Source organism: Mustela erminea, chromosome 19 (assembly GCF_009829155.1).
Source record: "Mustela erminea isolate mMusErm1 chromosome 19, mMusErm1.Pri, whole genome shotgun sequence".
In the NCBI taxonomy this organism is placed as follows: Eukaryota; Metazoa; Chordata; class Mammalia; order Carnivora; family Mustelidae; genus Mustela; species Mustela erminea.
The window spans coordinates 57,574,842-57,594,164 of NC_045632.1; the positions used below are offsets into that span (position 1 = coordinate 57,574,842).

At 60.2% G+C, this 19,323-nt stretch overlaps 1 protein-coding gene across 3 annotated transcripts in view; it reads right to left on the reverse strand.

The window, feature by feature from the left end:
• Positions 1-2,703: 2,703 nt before the first annotated feature.
• Positions 2,704-19,323, reverse strand: part of C19H16orf74 (chromosome 19 C16orf74 homolog) — a 29,994-nt gene continuing 13,374 nt past the window's right edge. For 2 of the 3 annotated variants that reach the window (XM_032325406.1, XM_032325405.1), the window contains 2 exons: positions 5,369-5,512; positions 2,704-3,223 (listed from right to left, as the gene is read on the reverse strand). In XM_032325406.1, coding sequence (XP_032181297.1) covers positions 3,165-3,223; positions 5,369-5,512 — 203 coding nt within the window. In that variant the 3' untranslated portion in view covers positions 2,704-3,164. Of the gene's footprint in view, positions 3,224-5,368; positions 5,513-9,461; positions 9,600-19,323 lie in introns of those variants that run through there. The other variant, XM_032325407.1, reaches the window with a different exon arrangement.

A 19,323-nucleotide genomic window follows, 5' to 3' on the forward strand; every position in this document is an offset into this window, starting at 1 on the left:
TTCATACCTTCAGTGTCAATGTAATCCTTAGGTCCCCGGGCACTGTCTCCACTCCCCAGCTGAGAACAGAGGCCCAGGGGGGTTGGCGACCAGCCCGACTGGAATGAATACCGCGGATCGGCAGTCTGATCCCTGCCAGGCACCAAGGAGGGATTTTACGGAGACTGTTTCACTGAATCCTCATCTCCCCATCTTATCCGCACTTTCTAGGTGAAAAGAAGCTTCAGAGAGGTTGAGTGACTTTCCGAAGTCACACAGTACAACGTGGGTCTTGCTGACCCCAAAGTCCTTGCTCGTACCTACACCCCCCTTCTTTCCGACAGCTCCTATGTGGGATGCTACAGCTGCAGTGGGGGGCCCTGCTGCCTCCTTGCAAGCCCTCCCAGGGCAAGAGCATGCACTGAGCAAGCCCCCTCCGCCTCGGCCCTCCCTTGTGGGGACACAGAGCATGCTTGAAGGCAAAGGCTTAGGGACAGGTGCTGGGCCGCGTCACGGTGTTTGCTGCAGCTCGGGGATGCAGATGTCCCCAGGAAAGGTCTCTCTCCTGTTACTAAGGATCTGGCTTCATCGAGGATGGAGGTCCTAGCTACAAGAAGCACAAAGCCAGGGACTGGCACAAACACCTTGGGCGCCATGAGAGCAAGGAACCCCTGCAAGAAAGCCGGAGCCAGCATCCTGGGACTGGGCAGCCTCTGACCAAGCCCCTCCTGCCTGGGCTGCAGCTCGCAGCCCTCTTGCTGTTGCCATGGGCACTAAAAGCCTGGGATGAAGCCGGGATTAGCCACAGCAGGTTGCTGAGTGGGCTGGAGGCCTCTGAGCTGTGCCGGGGGGAGCTGTGGGGCTCCTGCCGCGCCCAGGCTTGTGGACCTAGTTGGTCTTCAGGGCTCCTGCCCAGCACCCCCTGGGGCCCAAAGCGGGGGATTAGGGCCCCACGTGATAAGCAGGAGCTGTGAATACACTCGTGCAGATGGCACCCTCATGGACAGCACCCTGGGGAGTGGCTGGCCACAACAGGAGACACACGAAGGAAGCCGCTGTGAACCCGGCTCCTTGCGGCCACCCACCCAAACACCAGGGAGCGAGACATCGATGTTTGCTAACCTAAGCCGAGTTTGGGGAGCCTGTGTCGCCGAGTCTCTCTGGGTTGCTACAAATGTTCTTTCTCACGTTTCCGGAGGTTGGGAAGTCTGAGATCGAGGCACGAGTACTCCGGCGTCTGGTGACAGCCTTCTTCCCTGGACGCATTTGGCCATGACCTCTCATGGTGCGATGTCTCGGAGGTCTCTCTTGTAAGGGCACCACTCCACTCCCGAAGGCGGCAGCCGCATGGCCTGGTTACCTCCCGGCTCCCCCCACCCATCACATGGGGGACTAGGTCTCAACATGCCAGTGCGGGGGGGGTCCACATTCAGCCTCGAGTGGGGCTTGTTCGTATATAGCAATGTTAAAGCAAAAAAGAACGCTGACTAATACTTCTAGGAGTTTCCTCTAAGAGACTCCTATGAGTTCGATGTGCTCAGAACAGCGCGAAGTCACGGAAACCTCGTGCACCTGCCGTGGGTGAGCTCAGGGAACACGCGGCCAACGCGACGGTGTCATTGCCTTCTGGAATCTTGTCTTCGCTTTTTAAAAAGATTTTATGTATTTATTTATTTAGAGGGAGCAAGCCCTGGGGGAGGGGCGAGGGGGGGAGGCACTGGGGGAGAGGGAGTGAGCAGACCCCCCAGAGAGTTTTGGCCTTTGCTCTGGGCTCCTGCTAGGTGACCTCAAGGCTCTAGGAATGTCCTGCCTGATAAGACTATCTTTGTTTACCTGGAGCCTCCGCCTCACAGAACAGGCTGACGGTGTGATTTACAGAGGGGCTGGGGACTGAGGTCACCGTGTGGGCAGCCAGCCGTGTCTACGTGGCCAACCCCCAGGGAAAACCACGGACCATCTCCACCCCCCCACCCCCCACCCCCGCCCCAGCTCGAAGGCTGGCGCGGCCCCGAGCGTGCGTCATCCCGGAGGCTGGAAAGTCAAACGCTGCCTGCGAGACGTCCCTGTGTGCTCTCTCCTGGGCCCTACCCTTGTCGTCTCTGCCCTTTGAGGATTGTCATCTACATTCTTTTGCTGTAGGAAACCATAAATACAGCAGCCCGAGTGGCTTTTCTGAGTCCTGAGTCCTGAGTCCCTCTGGTGAATTCCTGAACCCAGGAGTGGACTTGGGGTCCCTCCTGAACCGCAGGTCCCTCCCCGCTCCCTGTGTGGCCCCGGATCACCTTCCAGATCAAGTCTTTCCCCACAAGCCTTTGCTCTAGGATCTGCTGCTTCAGGAAAGGGACAACTCAGCAGGGGCCACACAACCTCTGAGGGAAGCCAGACACAGGGGCCACTGTCAGAACAGTCTAGAAGGGGGACGGGGCACCGATTTCATGTTCTTGACAAAACCGAACCCAGACCCCCTGCCTCCCCGTCCTAGAGATGGATCATGACCAGGATCCCACAGCTGGCGAGGACAGAGCTGGGACTCCGTCCGGGCCATGCCTCGGCCCACAGGCTCCTGTGGCCATGTGTGAATCGGGAGCAGGGGTGGGGGGGCACGACTCTCCGATGCCCGCCCCACGGCCAGCCCCACCCCTCCCTCTGCAGGAAGCGACTCTCTTCACCTCTGTACCTGTGTGCACTCCATCGCCGCTGCCGGGCCCAACAAGTGGGGTTCACTGATGGTGACAGAAGACCTTTATTTGTAACGCAAAAAAGGAATTACGAATCACCTTCTGTACTGCTTGGAAGTCTGTGAAACAACGTGTAAAAAACGGAGCGGCCGCTCTGCAAGTTCTTGTGTGTGTTGGCCTTGTGCGCACCGGTCGGGGTGGCCCAGGGCTCAGGGAGGGGACTCTGTCCAGAAGAAAGCCTCTCCCCACGCCCCCGGCAGCTGCTGCCATGACCGCACGGCGTGAGGGGTCTGGTCCGCTCAGCGGGGCCTGGGAAACATGGCCCTGGGGCCAGCGGATCTTCTGTTCTATTTGCCACCTCGCAACCGCAACCGGTCGGGCTCCTGAATCCCTCGTTCTCCCGTCCAGTGTCCGGCGGGCTCGGCGCATCTGTCCCAGGCAGCCACGGCCCCAGGGACATGTGGATTGGGGCGGCTGGAGCGGGGCGTGGGGACCTGTGCCTCCTCCTCAGGCCTCGGGGTCTATCTCTCCATCCTCTGGGCACGACCCCGTCTCCTCCAGCCACACTAGGAGGAAAAGGAGGAATCAGCATCTGGGTGGGCACCCACCGCCTCCGGCTCCCTTCCCTGCAGAGCTCTAGGGCCAGAGCCTCTGGGCTCCCCGCTTTGTCCACCACCTCGCGCTCCCCCCCACATACAGGCAGGTAAGGGTGCCGACCCCGTGACTCCCTCAGCCCGCACCCAACGCAGAGCTCGCCCGCGGCGCTGGCTGAGATTCCTCGGCTTGTACCCCTGGGCCCCATCCCTGGCTCAGCATCTCCTGGGAAGGAGGTGCCTTCAAGGCCGGGGCTGCACCCGAGGTCTGCACCTCCAGGCCCCTGTCCTAGAGATGGGAAGTTGAGGCCCGGTGGTGGGTGGGGAGACCTGCTCCAAGCCTGGTAGGGAGGCCCAAACCCTCAGCCTGGGGAGGCCCAGGTCTCTGACAGCCCCTTGGAGCCAGGAGCGCTGGATAAGGTGTCACCCAGGTCTGGTGGTCTCCGCCCACCCTAAATGCCATGGGTGACAACATGAACAGCACAGCCTCTGTGCAGGGCATGACGTCAGACCCTACCTGTCCCGTCCCCGGTCCTCCCAACCTGTCAGAGGCACCATTTTACAGATGGGAAAATCGAGCCTCAGGGACGTAGTACCTCTTGCTCAGTGTCACTAGGTGCTAAGCCACAGAGCAGGGATCGAAGTGAGGGCTTCTGACGCCGAGGTCTGCGCCCTTTATCCCATGCCTCCGTTCTCTGAAAGGGAAAAGGCAGAGGGACGGGGCCCGGCCAGGTAGGACTGGAGGGTACGGCCCTGCAGGCTCTCTGCGCTGACCCAGCCCAGGAGCTACTTGCACTCACAGGGGCCTCCTGGGGTTTCGGAATTTCTCTGAGCTCAGGGACTCTGACCTAGTAAAGTAACCCTAAGTCTCCCCACAATCACCTTGGCCCTGGGGGCAAGGAAGGTAGTTATGACCCCATTTTACACATGGGGACACCAAGGCTGGCAGGACAGGGAGCCTGATGGCAGAGCAAAGGGCCTGAGTCTCTGCTGTCTGCACAGAGCTCTCTAGCTGACACGGGAACAAGAGACCAGCTCTCTCCCACCTTGCTGTGTGCCCCTGGGTGAGTCACTGTCCCTCTCTGGACCTCAGGGTTCCCATCTGAGGGCGTTACTCACAGCCCTCAGTGTTGGCAGGAGAACAAACATTGTGAGAAGCCTTCAGCCTGGTACCTGGCACTTGGGAAGGTGACACAGGAAGGTGACCCACGGTGAGAAAGGCCCAGCCCCGAGGGGGTCCAGTGGCTTTCCCCCGATCGCCTGCCCTGGTAAGGCAGCTCTGGACTTAGGAAGAGTCTACCCTACCCCTGGCTGGTGGTGGACGGACGCTATCCACCTGGAGGGCACCAGGAGGACGCCACAGATCACACGGCCGGCCCTGACTCCCAACCCTGCCACTGACCAGCTCTCTAGAGCGAGTGTCTTGACCTCTCTGAACCTCACTTGGCCCGCTTGTAAAACGGGAACCTGGCCTGGAGTTACCCTGAGAACTCAATGAGAAATCACCCACGGCTAACATCAGTACTTTTCACTCCTCCCAGCGGCAGCCCCGACACCGAGCACAGGCATGGCCCCATCAATCTCTCTAATGAACAAACAAGTCACCCCACTGGCTCCAACAGTGTCCACAGTGTCCCCAGGTCGGGGCCCCGGGGCTGCACCCCTCTCTGGGAACCGGTCTGTCTCCTGCCCACTCCCCGCAGCCAGCAGCATCTCGAAGCCCGGGGAGCAGCTGGGCCTGGACATGGTGTGTTTCCGAGCCTGCCCTGTCCAGCTGAGCTGCTGTGGCCGGCAAGACGAAGCCCCCGTCCTCCGCTGGCCAGGGAAGGCACCTCCATCCATTACCCTGCTGGGCCCGCCCGGCCCCATCCAACAGGCGCCCCAGCTGCTGGCCGGGGCTGTCACGCGAATTACTTGATAGGCCGCGTCTTGCCGGGGCTGGCGCATGCGAGGGGCCCTTGGGGCAGCGGATGCAGATCCGAGCATAAATTTTTAACTGGCCCTGGCAGGTGGGGACGTGAGCTCAGACACCCCCAGCACGAAGAGGGGGGGTCCCCGCGAGCTGTCCCCGGCCAGGCCCCCCAGACACGCTGGGCAGCGGCGGCCCGGCGGCCTCACCTGTCTGCCCGGAGTCCCGCGGCAGCATCATGCCCGTGGGGGTCGGGGGCGTGATGATGATGTTGGGTACGTCCAGGTGCTTGTCGCTCAGGACGGGGGCCTCGTCATGGCTGCTCCCGCCGCTGCTGCCACACATTTTAAAGCCTGAGGGGGCGGGCCGTGGGACACACACGTACACACACACGACAGGGAGACAAGCGTCAGCGGGCGCTGGGGACTGGCGGGGCGGGCGGCCTGCCTCCCTCCCTCAGTGCCGCTCCTCGTGAAGGACCGGGCGGTCTGCCGGCCCCCGCTTTGCACACAAGGGGTCGCCGAGGCGCGGGGCCACAGGATGACCTGTCCACGCCGGCCTCGTTCGGGCAGGGCACTGAGTTTCACCTGCTTTGTTCACTAACGTGGCCCCAGAGTGGCGGGCGCCCAGAACAGGGCTCTCAAGGCGAGCCTGCCCCCCAGGACCCCTCCCCCACGTCTCTGACCGCAATGGGGGGCAGGTCAGGTGTTCTGTGTCCTCCTGTGTCAGTCTGGGCCAGCGGTGCTTTCCCGGGAATCTGCCCATTTCCACCCCGTTGGTGACTCTGTGGTCCTGGGGCTGCCGGGGAGAGGTTCAGGGGGCCCGCCACGCCCCGTTGCAGACCTCCAGCTGACAGAAAGGCACCCGCTGACCCGCACCACACGCCTCGCTCCATTCCTCCCTGAGTCAGGGGAACACGGCACGCTAGAGAGCAGAGTGTCCGCCGCAAGGCCTCCCTTCTCCACGTCCCCCTCCCACCCCCGAGCCATCCGAGCCCGGGACAAGCCCGCGGTGCCGTCCCTCAGCATCTCTGCTCTCCTTCCCAGGCCCCTAACCAGTCTCTCCACAGGAAACCGCAAACCTGACCCTCCCACATACCTGTGGGACCCTCACTTCCTCCTGACCACCCAGCTATAAGCGGTGGCTCCCAAAGTGTGTTCCCCAGAACGCTGGCCTCCTGAGACTCCCTCGGGAAGGGGGTTCCACGATCACACAAGTTTGGGAATACCACATACCTGAGTGTTGACTGGATCCCATCTAGTCTATCCTTGTCTTAGAGATTCTCATGCAGGTTAGAAATTAAAGGCTCTGAGAAGTCCTGCAACAGGGAAGCCGCTTTCATAGAGCTTAACCCTGGGCTTCCTGAACTGAAGTCACCTCGGGGTCTGTTTTGGAAGGAATGCCTGTTACCACCTCACAGAACCATGAGTTATGAAGTACATTTTGGGAAAGGCTGATCATGAATCACGCCAGCCTTCACAATCTGGCCCAAACTACCTGCAGTTTCATTCCTTGCCATTTCCCGCACTCCCCAAACTGCTCAGTTTCCCAAAACCCTGGGTTCCCCACGCCTTCGGGCCTTTGCTCGTGCTACTCTCTCTGCCTGGAATGCTCTTTCTTCCTTTGCCAGGGCAACGGGCTCCTACTTAGCCTGCAAAGCCCAGCAAAATGGGCTCTCCCTCGGGGAAGCTGTCCCGGCAAATGCCATCCCTCCCTCCTTTGTCCGTCCACCCTGATCCACTCATCCGCCTTCCTCCAGCTCTGATCACACTGTACCAAAGCATCAGTTCTTAGTTCTGCTTCCCTTTGCAGAGGGCGGCCAGTGCCTCACTCCTCGGTCTCCCTTGGGCCCACACAGTGCCTGGGAGAGGGCAAGCGGTGGGCTGTCAACTGGGAATGAGAGACACCTTCGGGCACTGCCGAGCTGGGTGTTAAATCCCCGCCTCCAGCCCCCACACCTCTTTGTTCTTCACCCCAAAGAGCCCCGGACTGGGATGACATTCGCTCAGGTATCTGGGTCCCTGTCCCAGCAGGAGCTGGGGAAAGGGGTGACTGTCATTCCTGCTGTTCCTTGATGGCCCCTGGGGGAGGGGTCGTGGTTCTCCAGCTTGTCTCCTAGAAGTGGTGTCTGATTTGCCTCCCCTCCCGTGTAGATGGTTTCAGCACGGATTCCTGCGCACAGCATCTGACGGAAAGCATGGCGTGGGACTTCCAAGACAAGGTCACAAAAGACTGATGCTTCCTCCTTGCCGTCTGGCTCTGGGGGAAGCCGGCCACCATGCTGCGGGGCCAGCAAGCAGCTGGGCATGGGGGTGTGTGATGAGGGACCGAGGCTTTCTGCCAGCAGCCCTGTGAGGGAGCCACCAGGACACGGGGTCCTCCAGCCCTGCCACGCATTCGGACGACACAGCAGCTCTGGCTGACCGCTTAAATGTCGCCCCACAAGAGGCCCTGTGTCAGAGGCTCCCGGCGCAGTCGCTCCTGAATTCCCAAGCCACAGACACGGAGATAATCCATGTTCAAGCCACTGAGTTTGAGGGTAATTTGTCACACGGAATTGGAAGCTGATGCAGGCCACAGAGTTCGCCCCGACCACAGGAGGAGGAAGAGACAGCAGGTGCACAGTGGGAAGGCCGTACCCGCGGTGCTGTGGGAAAACCACGGGGTGCTTCTCAGGGTGACCCTGGTCCCCTAAGGGGTGCTCCTCTGATGGGCACCTCATGCCTGGACTGTCAAAGACGGCCTGTTCGAAGCTACAAAAGCATGACCATTAGGTGACCTAAAGCAATGGAATCAGGCCAATTTCTTGGCCCATCTGCAGCGTAACCCGGGCTGTGCGCTCGGAAAAGCCGCCAGCAGCAGCAGCAGGCACAGTGGTGAGCCCACTGGCTCTAATTCAGGCCAGCTGCTCGCTGCGGGTGCCACGTCCCCTCCCCGGGCCTCTGTGTGGTCAGGAGCCTCGTGCTCGCCTTCTAGGAGGCCACCGCCGAGCCCCTGGTCTGGGCCCTCATTACACTGGACAGTCCAGCCACGCGGACTCGGAGTGACACCCAGAGGGACTGGAGACAGACATGTCTCATGGGCAGTCAACCGTGCCTTTGTAATCAAGTCCCAATGTGTTTGTGCCTTTGGGCTGCTGGGACAGAGGACCACAGATTGTGGGGATCCAACCACAGGACTCACTCTCCCCCAGTCTGGAGGCCAGACATCAAGAGCACGGGGCCTCCAGAGCTGGCTCCTTCTGAGGTCGTGAGCGAGATCGGGCCCCATGCCTCTCCCCCTGCTCTTGGTGGTTCGTGGACAAAGTCTGGTGTCCTTTGGCTTACAGACATATCTCCTGAATTCTGCCTTCGTCTTCACACAGCTTCTCCCTGCGTGTGAGTCTGTCCAAATGTCCCCTTTTCCTAAGGACACCGGCATATTGGGTCATGGATTATAATCCATAATAATCCATGCCGGATTATTACCTCACCTAGGATGTCCTCTTGTTAACCCGTCACGTCGGCAGGAACCCCATTTCCAAATAAGGTCACATGCTAGGGTCCTGGGGGCTAGGACTTCGACATATGAATTTGGGGGGGCAAAGTTCAGCCCAGAACCCCCAGTAAAAACTCTGAACACTGAGGCTCAGGCGATCTTCCCTGGTTGGCACACTGTGTGTGTGTGTGTGTGTATGTGTGTGTGTGTGTGTGTGTGGCACGTCTACACCAAGAGCATCACACATCCGGGGCTCTGTGGAGAGCACAAGAGCTCTGTCCGGAGCTTGGCTGGACTCTGCCCTACACACTTCCTCAGACTGGCCGATTGGAATCTGTGTCCCTTCCCTGTAATAAATCATCACCACGAGTACAAGAACTTCCAGTGAGTTCTATGCGTCTTTCTAGGGAATCATGGAAGCCCTGAGCCTGCAGCTGCTGTCAGGAGTGAGGCTGTTCTCCGAACTGTGTTCCCTCTGACTTCCTGTTTTCACTGAGAAAACGGGGCGGCCGGACCCACGTCTGTGGGCCGGGAGAGGACGACGCGGCGCCTGGCGGGCGCCTGCTCGCTTCCAGGGAACTCAGCCTCCGTCTCCCTGCACGGCTTCCTTCTTCACTCACACCAAAGTCAAGCCTGGACCGGCTCTCCCGGGCAACGCCCCAGCCTCCGCCCCAGCCTCCTCCCCGTCCTGAACCCCGATCCTACTTCCTCCCTGGGGTGGTGCTACCCTGAAACAGCCAGGCTGGTCAGTTCTGCAAGAAGAGGCCGTGTCTTCCCCACCAGATTCCAAGCCCCTCGGGAGCACCCACGGAGGCGGTCGCCAACCTGATGGAAAGAAGGACCGGCCAGAATGTGAGGCCCAGGAAAACGAGCTGGAGGAGGCCGTCTGGTTATCACCTGTCAGGGCCGCACTTACGGACCACTCGCCGCAGGCGAGGCGCGTGACGGGGGCTTTCTCCGTCGGTCTTCACGGCTCCCACTGAGCTGAGAAGTCTAACCAGACCCACCTCATGGATGTGGAGACTGAGGACCAGACGGAAGAAGAACCTGCCCTCAGTTGAACAGCTGGGCAGACCCTGAACAGTCTGTCTGACCCTGACCGCTGGCGCTTCTCGTAACCACGGTGCTACACAACGGAGCCAGAAAACTGCCTGGAAAGAGCCAGGCAGGAAGAATTTTCCATTTTGGGGGCTCTGCAGTCTCCTGCTGCTTCACGCGGCCATCGTCACAGGACATCTGCCACTGACAGTAGGCCAATGAACAAGGGGCCGGGCTCCAATAAAACCTTTTCTTTTCCTTCCTTTCTTCCTTTCTCTTTTTAAAGTAGACTCCAGGGACTCAACATGGGGCTGGAACTCACCGCCCTGAGATCAAGACCGGAGCTGATACCAAGAGGGCGATGCTGAAACCAGTGGAGCCACCCAGGCCCCCCGCCCAATAAAACTTTATTGACAAAAACAAGCAGCGGGCCCAAGGGCTGTGGGCCGCCAGTGGTCCCTCGGAAGTCAGGAGTGTGGATCTGGAACAGCCATGCCCGAGGTTCTAACAGGCAGTAACAGAACGCGAAAAGCCTGAGCCTGCTTAACGCCAAAGATAAGAACAAAATCTGAGCCCCGGCTGCTGTTGTCAGTGACAGTCCCTACCTCAGATGGGGGTGCTGGGCTTGAGGAAATGAATGAGTTCACGTCAAGCACTTGCCTAGCGAGCCAGGGGCCTAGAGGGTGCTCAATCCCTATTAGCTTTCTCTATAATCATCCATAAAGAGCGTCGCATGGAGTGCTGGCCACAAAAGGAGGCTCTGATTATTGTTATCTCTAACGCGGGGGAGCCTCCCTGCTCCCTCTCCAAGGCCACTTCCTCTTCGAATATTCCCAAATTCTAAAATAAAATGCTAATGGGGAAGAGCCACACTCCTCCCTGGGCCCCACATTTGCATTTTAACAGGTTCTGGGAGCTTGGCGACAAAGCCCACATTCTTACTCATGAAGCATCAGGTCACTCAGTGGGCCCTGGAGAGATGCTCAAGGCCCGGGGGGGTGGGGGGGGTGGGTGGGGGGTGGTGGGGGTGGTGGGGGGGTGGGGGGGGTGGTGGGGGTGGTGGGGTGGGGGGGTGGGGGGGGTTGGGAGGAGGGCGGAAAGGAGAGCAGGACTCCCGCGAGTCTTAAATCCACCCCCACTCCGGGGGGGGGGGGGCTGCCCCGCCTCTAGCAAGAGGGAAAAAGCTCTCAGGAGATAAAGCCTACTTTGGGGATTAAAACCAAATGCCAACCCTGCCCCAGACAAGGAGCTCATTTGTGCTAAGGCCAGAATTGTTACTTGTTAATTATGGGCCCGCCTCACGCCATTAAAAACCCATTTCCTGAAGGGGTGGGCTTGGCTGGGATTCCAGGGGGCCAGGCCCTAAGGAAGCAGGGGATGGGGAGCAGAGTCCAGTGCCCCAGAAGTACTGAAACATTTCGGGATGCCACAGGGAGGCTTTCCAGCAGGTGGAGGTCCCCTGACTTGGACTGGGCCCTGCTCTGGGGCACGCTCTGCTCTTGGTCCCCGGTCGCGAGCAGGCCCATCTGCCAAAACCCTGGCCTCCAGGACCGGCCTTCCCTGCGGGTGAAATGGGGAGATGCTGGGGGCGCCTGGGGGGCTCCGTGGGTTAAAGCCTCTGCCTTTGGCTCAGGTCATGATCTCGGGGTTCTGGGATCGGGCTGCATTGGGCTCTCTGCTCAGGGAGGACCCTGCTTCTCCCTCTCCCTCTGCCTGCCTCTCTGCCTACTTGTGATCGCTCTCTCTCTGTCAAATAAATAAATAAATAAATATATTAAAAAAAAAGAAAGAAAGAAAGAAGTGGGGAGATGCTGTGCAGCAAGGCCAGACAGACTTCCTCGGAGACCTGGCTCTGCCCCTTTCCCGGCTCGAGGGGAGGGGCTTCCCAGCTTGGCTGCCCACTGGGAATCACGTGGGAAGTATGAAAATGACCAGGGGAGGACCCACCCCCAGAGCGCCTCGGTTCACTTTTTTTTTTTTTAAGGGTTCCAGGTCCCACTTGGGGATTGAACTTATGACCCTGAGCTCAAGACAGGAGCTGAGATTAAGGGTTGGATGCCTAACTGACTGAGCCACCCGGGCCCCCCCTGGGGCTGCCACGGATTTTTATAAAAGTACCCAAGTGACTCTACCAGCAGGGGCAGGGGACCCGCGAGCTAGGGTGACTGTGGGAACACAGGGCACGACTCTGAGCCTGTCTTCTGGCTGCAAAAGGGGTTACACCAGTTTTGCAGGCAGGAAGTACCAGGCGTGGGGCATGTGGCTGCCGAGCGTGGGAGACACGGCCAAGGGTGAGCCGCTGGCCGGCGCCTGGGGGAGCCCGGGGTTGGGGACCGCGCCGCTTCCTCACACCACCCCGTGGGGTGGGTCCGGGGCCCAGGACCCTCGAGACGAGGCTCAGAGAAAGAAGGTGCTGGCAGGGCGGGGCCCGGTTCCAGGCCTGAGCTCTCGCCCTGCCCCTCCTGGCATCCGCAACCCCTTCTCATCCTTCAGAAGCCCAGAGCCAGGCCTATGCCCAGGATGCCTCGGTTCCCCCTTGCGGCTCCCAGCTGCCCCCAGGCCCTCCCGGACCACCACCGACACCTGTGGCCCTGGGCAGGCTGCGTGGCTCAAGGGCGCCCCCTGCTGCTTTTTTGGAGAATGGCATGCTGACTGGTGCCCGGCTTGGAGATGGCCTGGGACCATGTCCCCGGGGCTGTGTCCATCTCCCCAAAGGCGCCGTCACACACACACAGTGGCTCTGTTGGGCTCACAGTGTGGTGGACACCGGAACATACACCGAGGCTTCAACACAGCCGGCAGGGAACCCCCTTTGGACCTTGTTTCTTCCCCGGCCAAACAAGGTAAGTCATTGTCCCCACCTCCAGGGCCGCTGTGGGGGACTAAGACGCGCTGAAGTCCACACCCTCGCTGGAGGTTGGGGGTGTGTGGGGGTGTGGGGGGTTGGGAGGTGCAAGTCCTATGGGCGTGTGCTGGCCCTGCAGAGTGTGCTCTGAAAGCGGATGTGGTTATTAATAGCGCGAGATTCTGGCCTTAGCACCTCCTCAGATTGAGCCAATATTGAGCACCTACTGGGTGCCGCCCAGCGGCTCTTACTCCTAGCCCCCTGAGCTCAGGTCAGGAACCTGGTCTCACCCTTGCTGTGGGACAGCTGGGGGGAGGGCAGCTCCCCCAAAATGTTCCCGGTCCCAACTTAACCCTCGGAGACCCATTTTCCTGGTTGGATCAGACCAGCCCCAGGCTCCGGGGACTCTGGACCCTGACTTTCAGCACTGCCAGTGGGCTGGGACCCCGCCTCGCTTGGCCCCGGCCTTCTCACCCAACTCGCCCTTCCCTTGCGGCACAGAGCCGGGCCCGGGGAGGCGCTCAGTCGGCAGGGGGTGAGCGAGTGCCCGCTATGTCCCCGGCGTCGCTGCAGGTGCTGGGGACGCCGCAGAGGAGGAAAGTCTCAGCATGTTTCTCCGCTCCTCCCCCCCCAAATCGTGCCTTCCTCCACCCTCCAGGGCCCCCAGTGTGGAAGCGAGGACCCAAAGATCTCAGCATCGGCTGGAAAAAAAGAGAGAGGGCCCTGGTGTTTCAAGCCCAAGCCACTGTTGGGAGTGTGTGAGGCTCATCGAGGGGAGTCACCAGGTGCTCCTCCCAGTGAGGCCGACAGCACAAGAAGCCCATCTTCCAGAGAGGCACACTGAGGTGCAGAGGAGTCAGGCCGTGCCCAGGGTCACGTGGGAATGGACATGGAGCCTGCCTTCCCAGGGACAGCCAGCAAACACTTTCCAGAGCCTGGGTCAGCAGTAAGAAGCAGATGATGGGAAGGAGCAGCAGGATAGGGTCAGGAGGTGGGAGTCCGCAAAGGACTCCCGGCGGGGCCAGTCGGAGGGCGGCAGGAGACACAGAGGGAAGGCCAGGGCACTTGGGTCAGCTGCAGCAGGCACAAAGGCCCTGGGGTGGGAACAGGGTGCGCTGGGGCCAGCACTAACTCCTCGAGATGACCAGATGTCGGATTCAGTGTAGGTCTTTCAAAAAACACGCCGACAACTGCCTCCAAGGGTTTCAGATGCACTTAATCTTTTTTTTTTTTTTTTTTTTTCATTCCAATTAAGCAGAAAGCCTTGCATTATTATGGACCAGGCCAGGGCGGTGAGGACGGTTTTACCTTTTGGAGGCAGCCTGGGCCCAGTGGAGCCAGCAGTGGATATTTTAAATCTCTTTTTAATTAAGGAAAAAGCCCCAGCTTGCGTCAGGGATGAGCCGCTGGAGCAAGAGCCCGGGAGGAGGAGCCGGAGAGAGGGAGGGGTGCGACAGGGAGGGGCGAAGGCCGGGGCGCCTGGTGGCTCAGTGGGTTAAGGCCTCTGCCTTCGGCTCAGGTCATGATCTCAGGGTCTGGGATCGAGCCCCGCATCGGGCTCTCTGCTCAGCAGGGAGCCTGCTTCCTCTCTCTCTCTCTGCCTGCTTGTGATCTCTGTCAAATAAATAAATAAAATCTTAAAAAGAAAAAAGGAAGGGTGAAGCCCCCCCCTTCTGTGCCCCCTGCAGCCCACCTGCCCACCTGCGCAGCCGTGCTGCCGAGCACCAGGGAGGACCCTGGTGCGCTCCTGGCCCCGGCTCCGGACCCCAGCCTCTCTGGGAGGCTTTGTGGGACTCGGCCAGGGGGCTGAGCGTGCAGGGAGGCCCCAGGTCACAGAAAGTAGGCACAGCAGCGCCTGGCCTGTGGGAGATGCTGCTGAGTGCGGCTCCGAGGTCCCCACGCCTGGTCCCTGACCACTAGAGGCTGTAGCGCCCTCTGGCGGTGACACCGAAGAATGTCTCCAGAGGCGGCCAGGGCTCCTGGGGGTTGGAGTTACCAGATGAAATACAAATTAAAGAACCAAAAAAAAAAAAAAAAAAAACCCAAAAAACCAAGTAATTTTTTAGTAGAAGTTCCGTGCAACATTTGGGACATACTTACACTACACAGTTACTCCTTGTTTACTTTAAGTTCAAATGTAACTAGGCATCCAGTTTTTTTGTTTTCTTCCCACCCCCCCGGAAATCTGACAACTCTAGGTAATGGGGTGGGGGTGGGGAGCAAAACACCTTTTCCCCCCGTTAAGAAGTCGAGAACCACGGTCATAGCTGTTACTAATCACCCCGATACCTCGGCCTTTCTGAGCAGGCCCCGGAGAGCTGCTGGTTTCCTTTGTCCCTTGCAGCAGGGAAGGAGTCACCGACCCGGCTGAGGACGGCCAAGAGTCACAGGGCCCTAGTGGCCCTACTCTGCCTTCCGCCAGCTGTGTGGGCTGAGCAACTTTCTTACCCTCTCTGAGCCTCTGTTTGCAAACTCACAGACAGGGTGACTGATCCCTTACTAGGATCAAGAACTTTCACCCTGGAGAGTGACCTGTAACCCGCAGGGCCCTGCTAAGGTTGTGTGAGCTTAAGTGGAAGGTGTCTGGGGAAGCCTGGCCCAGAGCAGCACTCAGTGGGCCTGGGACTGTTACCACTGCCACCAGGGGCCCCGGGAAGGAGTTTTGAGCTGGTGCCAGAGGCAGCAGGTGGGCAGGGCCATCCTGAGCAACGCCGTGAGCCCCGAGGACCGGGATGTGCCCAGCTGCGGGAAGCTGACGCAGGGCAGGGCCCACGGATGGGCGGCCACACAGCAGAGCAGATCAAAAGCTCTGGGCCAAGTGGCGTTTGGCATTGGGGACGCAAGAGCCACCAAGGACAGCTGAGGCTGTGGTTTCCCCCAGGGAATCCTCCAGGGAGGCCTGGCTGCCTCCTTCCGTGGGCTTCTGGGCCAGCTCCCTGGTCACACGCCCTGTCACCCCAGAGGCAGCACCATGCCGGCTATAAAAATCTGGTGACAAATGACGTGCGAGGGTGACAGACAGGAAGTGCACTCAGCTCTGTCCCAGGGTGTCCCAGCCCTCACTGTGCAGAAACGGAGGCTCGGGACAAGTTCCTGCCTCCACCCTGGGTCTCCCCAGTGACTTCAGAGGAGGGTCGGAGGGCTCGGGCACCTGCTCAACAAAAGAGGTGACACACCCAGAGGTCAGGGGCAGGGAAAGGACAGAGGCAGGAGAAAGCCACCAGTGCTGGTGGGGGTGGGGGTCTGTTTCTCCGCGAGAACACTGGCGGGTGTGTGCAAGGGCACGGGGAGCGGCTCCCCGACAGCCTGGGACCCTGCTCTGCCCGTGCACCGCACGTCAATAAGACGGCAAACCTCTCCTGCGGAAACGAAACGAAACTTCTCCGAGATAGCACCTTTCACCCGTGAGATCAGCAAGAATGAAGGAAAAAAAAAAGGCTGTTACCACTGTTAGCTTAGTCACTCCCCACGTGGGAATGCAGAGGCTTCGGGCGCGACTCCTAAGGTCACGTGGTAAGACTCTCAGGAAGACAAGGGTGCCCGTGTTCTGACCCAGCAGAGCTACTCCGGGGAATGTCCCACGGCCAGGCTCCCTGGCAGGTGAAAGATGGGCTGGGGAAAGGGGACACCAGGACACCGGGCCACATGAGGGACTACTTGCCACTGTGCAAAAGAGCAAACAGCAGGTCCGCAAGGGAGCCTGTTCCCACGCCTGCAGACACCTGCCCGGGGAACGGCAGCTCTAATGCCACCATGCACGTTGCATAAAGGAAAGGGATACGCCCAGGATCATGTCTGGGCATGCAGACGTAGAACATTCTGGAAGGAGACCCACAGAAGCAGTTAACTAGGGCTGCCTCCCATCAGGCGGCTAGGAGAGCAGCAGGGGCAGACGGAGTCTTCACTACGTCTTCTTTTCTACATTTTACGTTCTGTACCACGGAATTTACGTTCTGTACCACTGAATATATCATATACATATTTCTGCATATATATTTGATATATTCAGAAAATAAAGTGACGAGAAGGAGCAATAAAACATTTCCTGAAAGGGGGCCGACACAGACAGACGGGCTACGGGGGGAGGGAGGAGGAAGGTGGGCTGTGCTGCTGCAGGAGAGGTCTGATCAAGGTGAAGGAGTGAGAGAGTGAAGAGACAGAGAGAGGCAGGGGCAGGGCTGGGAATCCTGCTTCTCAGGAGAGGGGCCCAGTGTGTGGTCACGGGGCCCGGGGACGTCTCCAGAGTCCCAGAGGGCGGGGACACTGGGCCCAGCTGGTCCCTCCAGGCCAGAGACATCGGCTGCGTAAGACTCCAGCCTGTTGGGCCCTGCTCTTGGCTGACCCCCAGCCACCTTGTTTCTCATGGCTTCTCCTCTGGGAGGCAGGCATGGCTGCTGTTCCTGTGTCTCCTTCCAGAACACTCTCTGCCTCCACGTCAAACACCCTCCTCGGCGCATTTGTTTCCTTTCTCCAACACACGTGGCCGTGCTAGACCTGCCGTTCTGCCCCGGTCCCTTTCGCGGAGCCGTGTGCGTGGGACACGGCTCCCCAGCTGTTGGGACAGAGCTGCCTGTCCTTTCTCATGCCTTCATGGTCTCCCCAGCATGGTCCCGCCTTCTGACCGACACATGGGAAGCGCGTGCCTAGGACGCCAGGGTGGGCTGTCAGGAGCTGAGGCTGGCTGTGGGGCGGAGGCTAGGACTCAAAGGACAGGCGTCCTCGGAGCCTGTGCCTTTTTGGCCCACAGCCCCTGGCCCCACAGTCCCCCACTGGAACCTGTGGCCCGAGTGAACATTGTGCGTTATGCCCCAGGCTAGTCCCCAGTGGGCCTGAGCACTGCCCGCCAATGGCCCCCAGGACCTCTCTGCCCCCAACCTGGGAGGGACTGAGTGGAGCACTCAAGGAGCTTAGGGTACACAATTTGAGGGGCCCCCTCCTCAGGGCCAGCACACCCTCACTCTCCTCATGTCGGCTCTGCCCAAGGTCACGCCCCTCCTGGCCCACTTGTCCAGCATGTCCCGTAGACGGGCAGGTTAAAGGCCTGTGCCCCTTGATCTGGAACAACTGTCCAGGGCCATCTCTGCTCCAGAGCCCCCATGCATGGAAGCCCAAGCTTACCCTGGGTACAGGTCCTCAGGCACGCCCCAGGCCAGTCACCCTGACCGTGACCCTCTTGGCTGTCCTTCCCTCCTTCCTCAGGACAGCAGGCGCGGGTCAGGGTGGGGGCGGGGGGTGGTCCGCCTAAGCAGGACACGGGGCTAAATCCGGGCCATGAGCCATGCTGGTTCTCCCAGGGAGACAGGGCGGGGCCACGTTAAGTACCATCTGCTTTGGCATTTAAGATAGTCTCTGATTATCCACCCCTCCTTGGAGCAGGTGGGGGTCTCCCTGTCCTCTGAGCCCCTGCCTCCTGGGTTTCCAGCCAAGCCAACCTTGTCCCCTGGGGCGGTCAGCCCCCAGCCCAGGTTCCATGTGAAAAGCAAGGATGCCGGCCTCCGAGAGTGGTTCTCACCCTGGGATGGGCGGGACAATCAGCCGGGAAGCCTCAGAAACACACCCGTACCCAGGACCCCCCGCCACAGTAACTGAATCCCAGCCCTCTGGGGAGTGGGCCAGGGCTGCACGGGTCTTGAAAGCCTCCCCTGTGGGAGGCTTAGACCCCTGGTCTGCCCTGATTCCGCGCTCCCTACTACTAACACAAGAAACTCTCAGGAGCACACCTCAGCAGCCACAGCCCTGCCCGCCCCAGGGACCTCGTCCCCCCACTTGGCCCCACGGCCCTTGTCCCTGTCACACTCTCGTCCTCACTGCTCCTCTGCTCAACAAACTTGTTCCCGACTCAGGGCCTTGGCGTCCGCTGTTCCCTCAGCCTGGAGCACTGTTCCCTGCCTCCGTGCGGCTGGCTCTGATACTAGGGCTGCAGGAGGCCCGTGCCTGTCTCACGCCCACTGGGGCACCACTTCAATTCCCTTTCCCGCTGTCGCCACACCATCCGCCGGTCTGGGTCTCACGTTCACACCCTTGTTTCTGCCTCTCCTGCGTGGGGACAGGGCTCAGAGCCGTCCGCGGCCCTTCCCTGGGGCCTGGGGCAGACGCCCAACAGCGGCCGGCCGCCGGTCAGCTGGGAGGTCACGTGGGAACACGGTGCGGGTCTGGGCTCTGTACCCCGTGGGGAGGGGGTACAGGGCAGACAGCAAGGACCCCCACAGGCAGGAAGCTGCCGCTCAGGAAGCTGGGGTTCCCCTGAGGGCAGCTGGAAGCTGTCCAGTTGGGGACACGGAAGCTCAGTACACGAAGACGTTGACCTTGGCCACATTCTACCTCAATGTGGGGCCCCACCATGTCACCGTCCTTTCAAACGCATGAAGCCCCGATGCAATCCGAAAATGGCTCAAAGCGTATTAGCCCAATGGGTGCCTTGATCCCTCCCTTTCCACGGAGCTCCCAGCCCCTACTGGAGTAACCCCTAAATTCCCTGCCCCCCCAATCAGGCTGCTTTTCTTCTTGACCACCTGCTGTTCTCTTCCCCCTGTCTCCCAGACCGGCTCCCCCAGGCCGGGTGGCTTCCCTGGTGCCACCCCTGCCCACAGACCCGGCCACGGGTTTCCGTCACACGGCAGCTGGCACTCGGGGGGCTGTTCCGCGTAATGTTCACCTCTCCCTCCCTCTCCCAGCTCCCCGCGGTCAAGACGCACGGCTGCCTTGCTCCCGTCGGAAGCCCCGGGGCCAGCCCTGGATCCGCGCACAGTAGGGATACAATCGATAGTTGTGCAACGAGCAGTCTCTCGACCAGCTCTGCCCGCA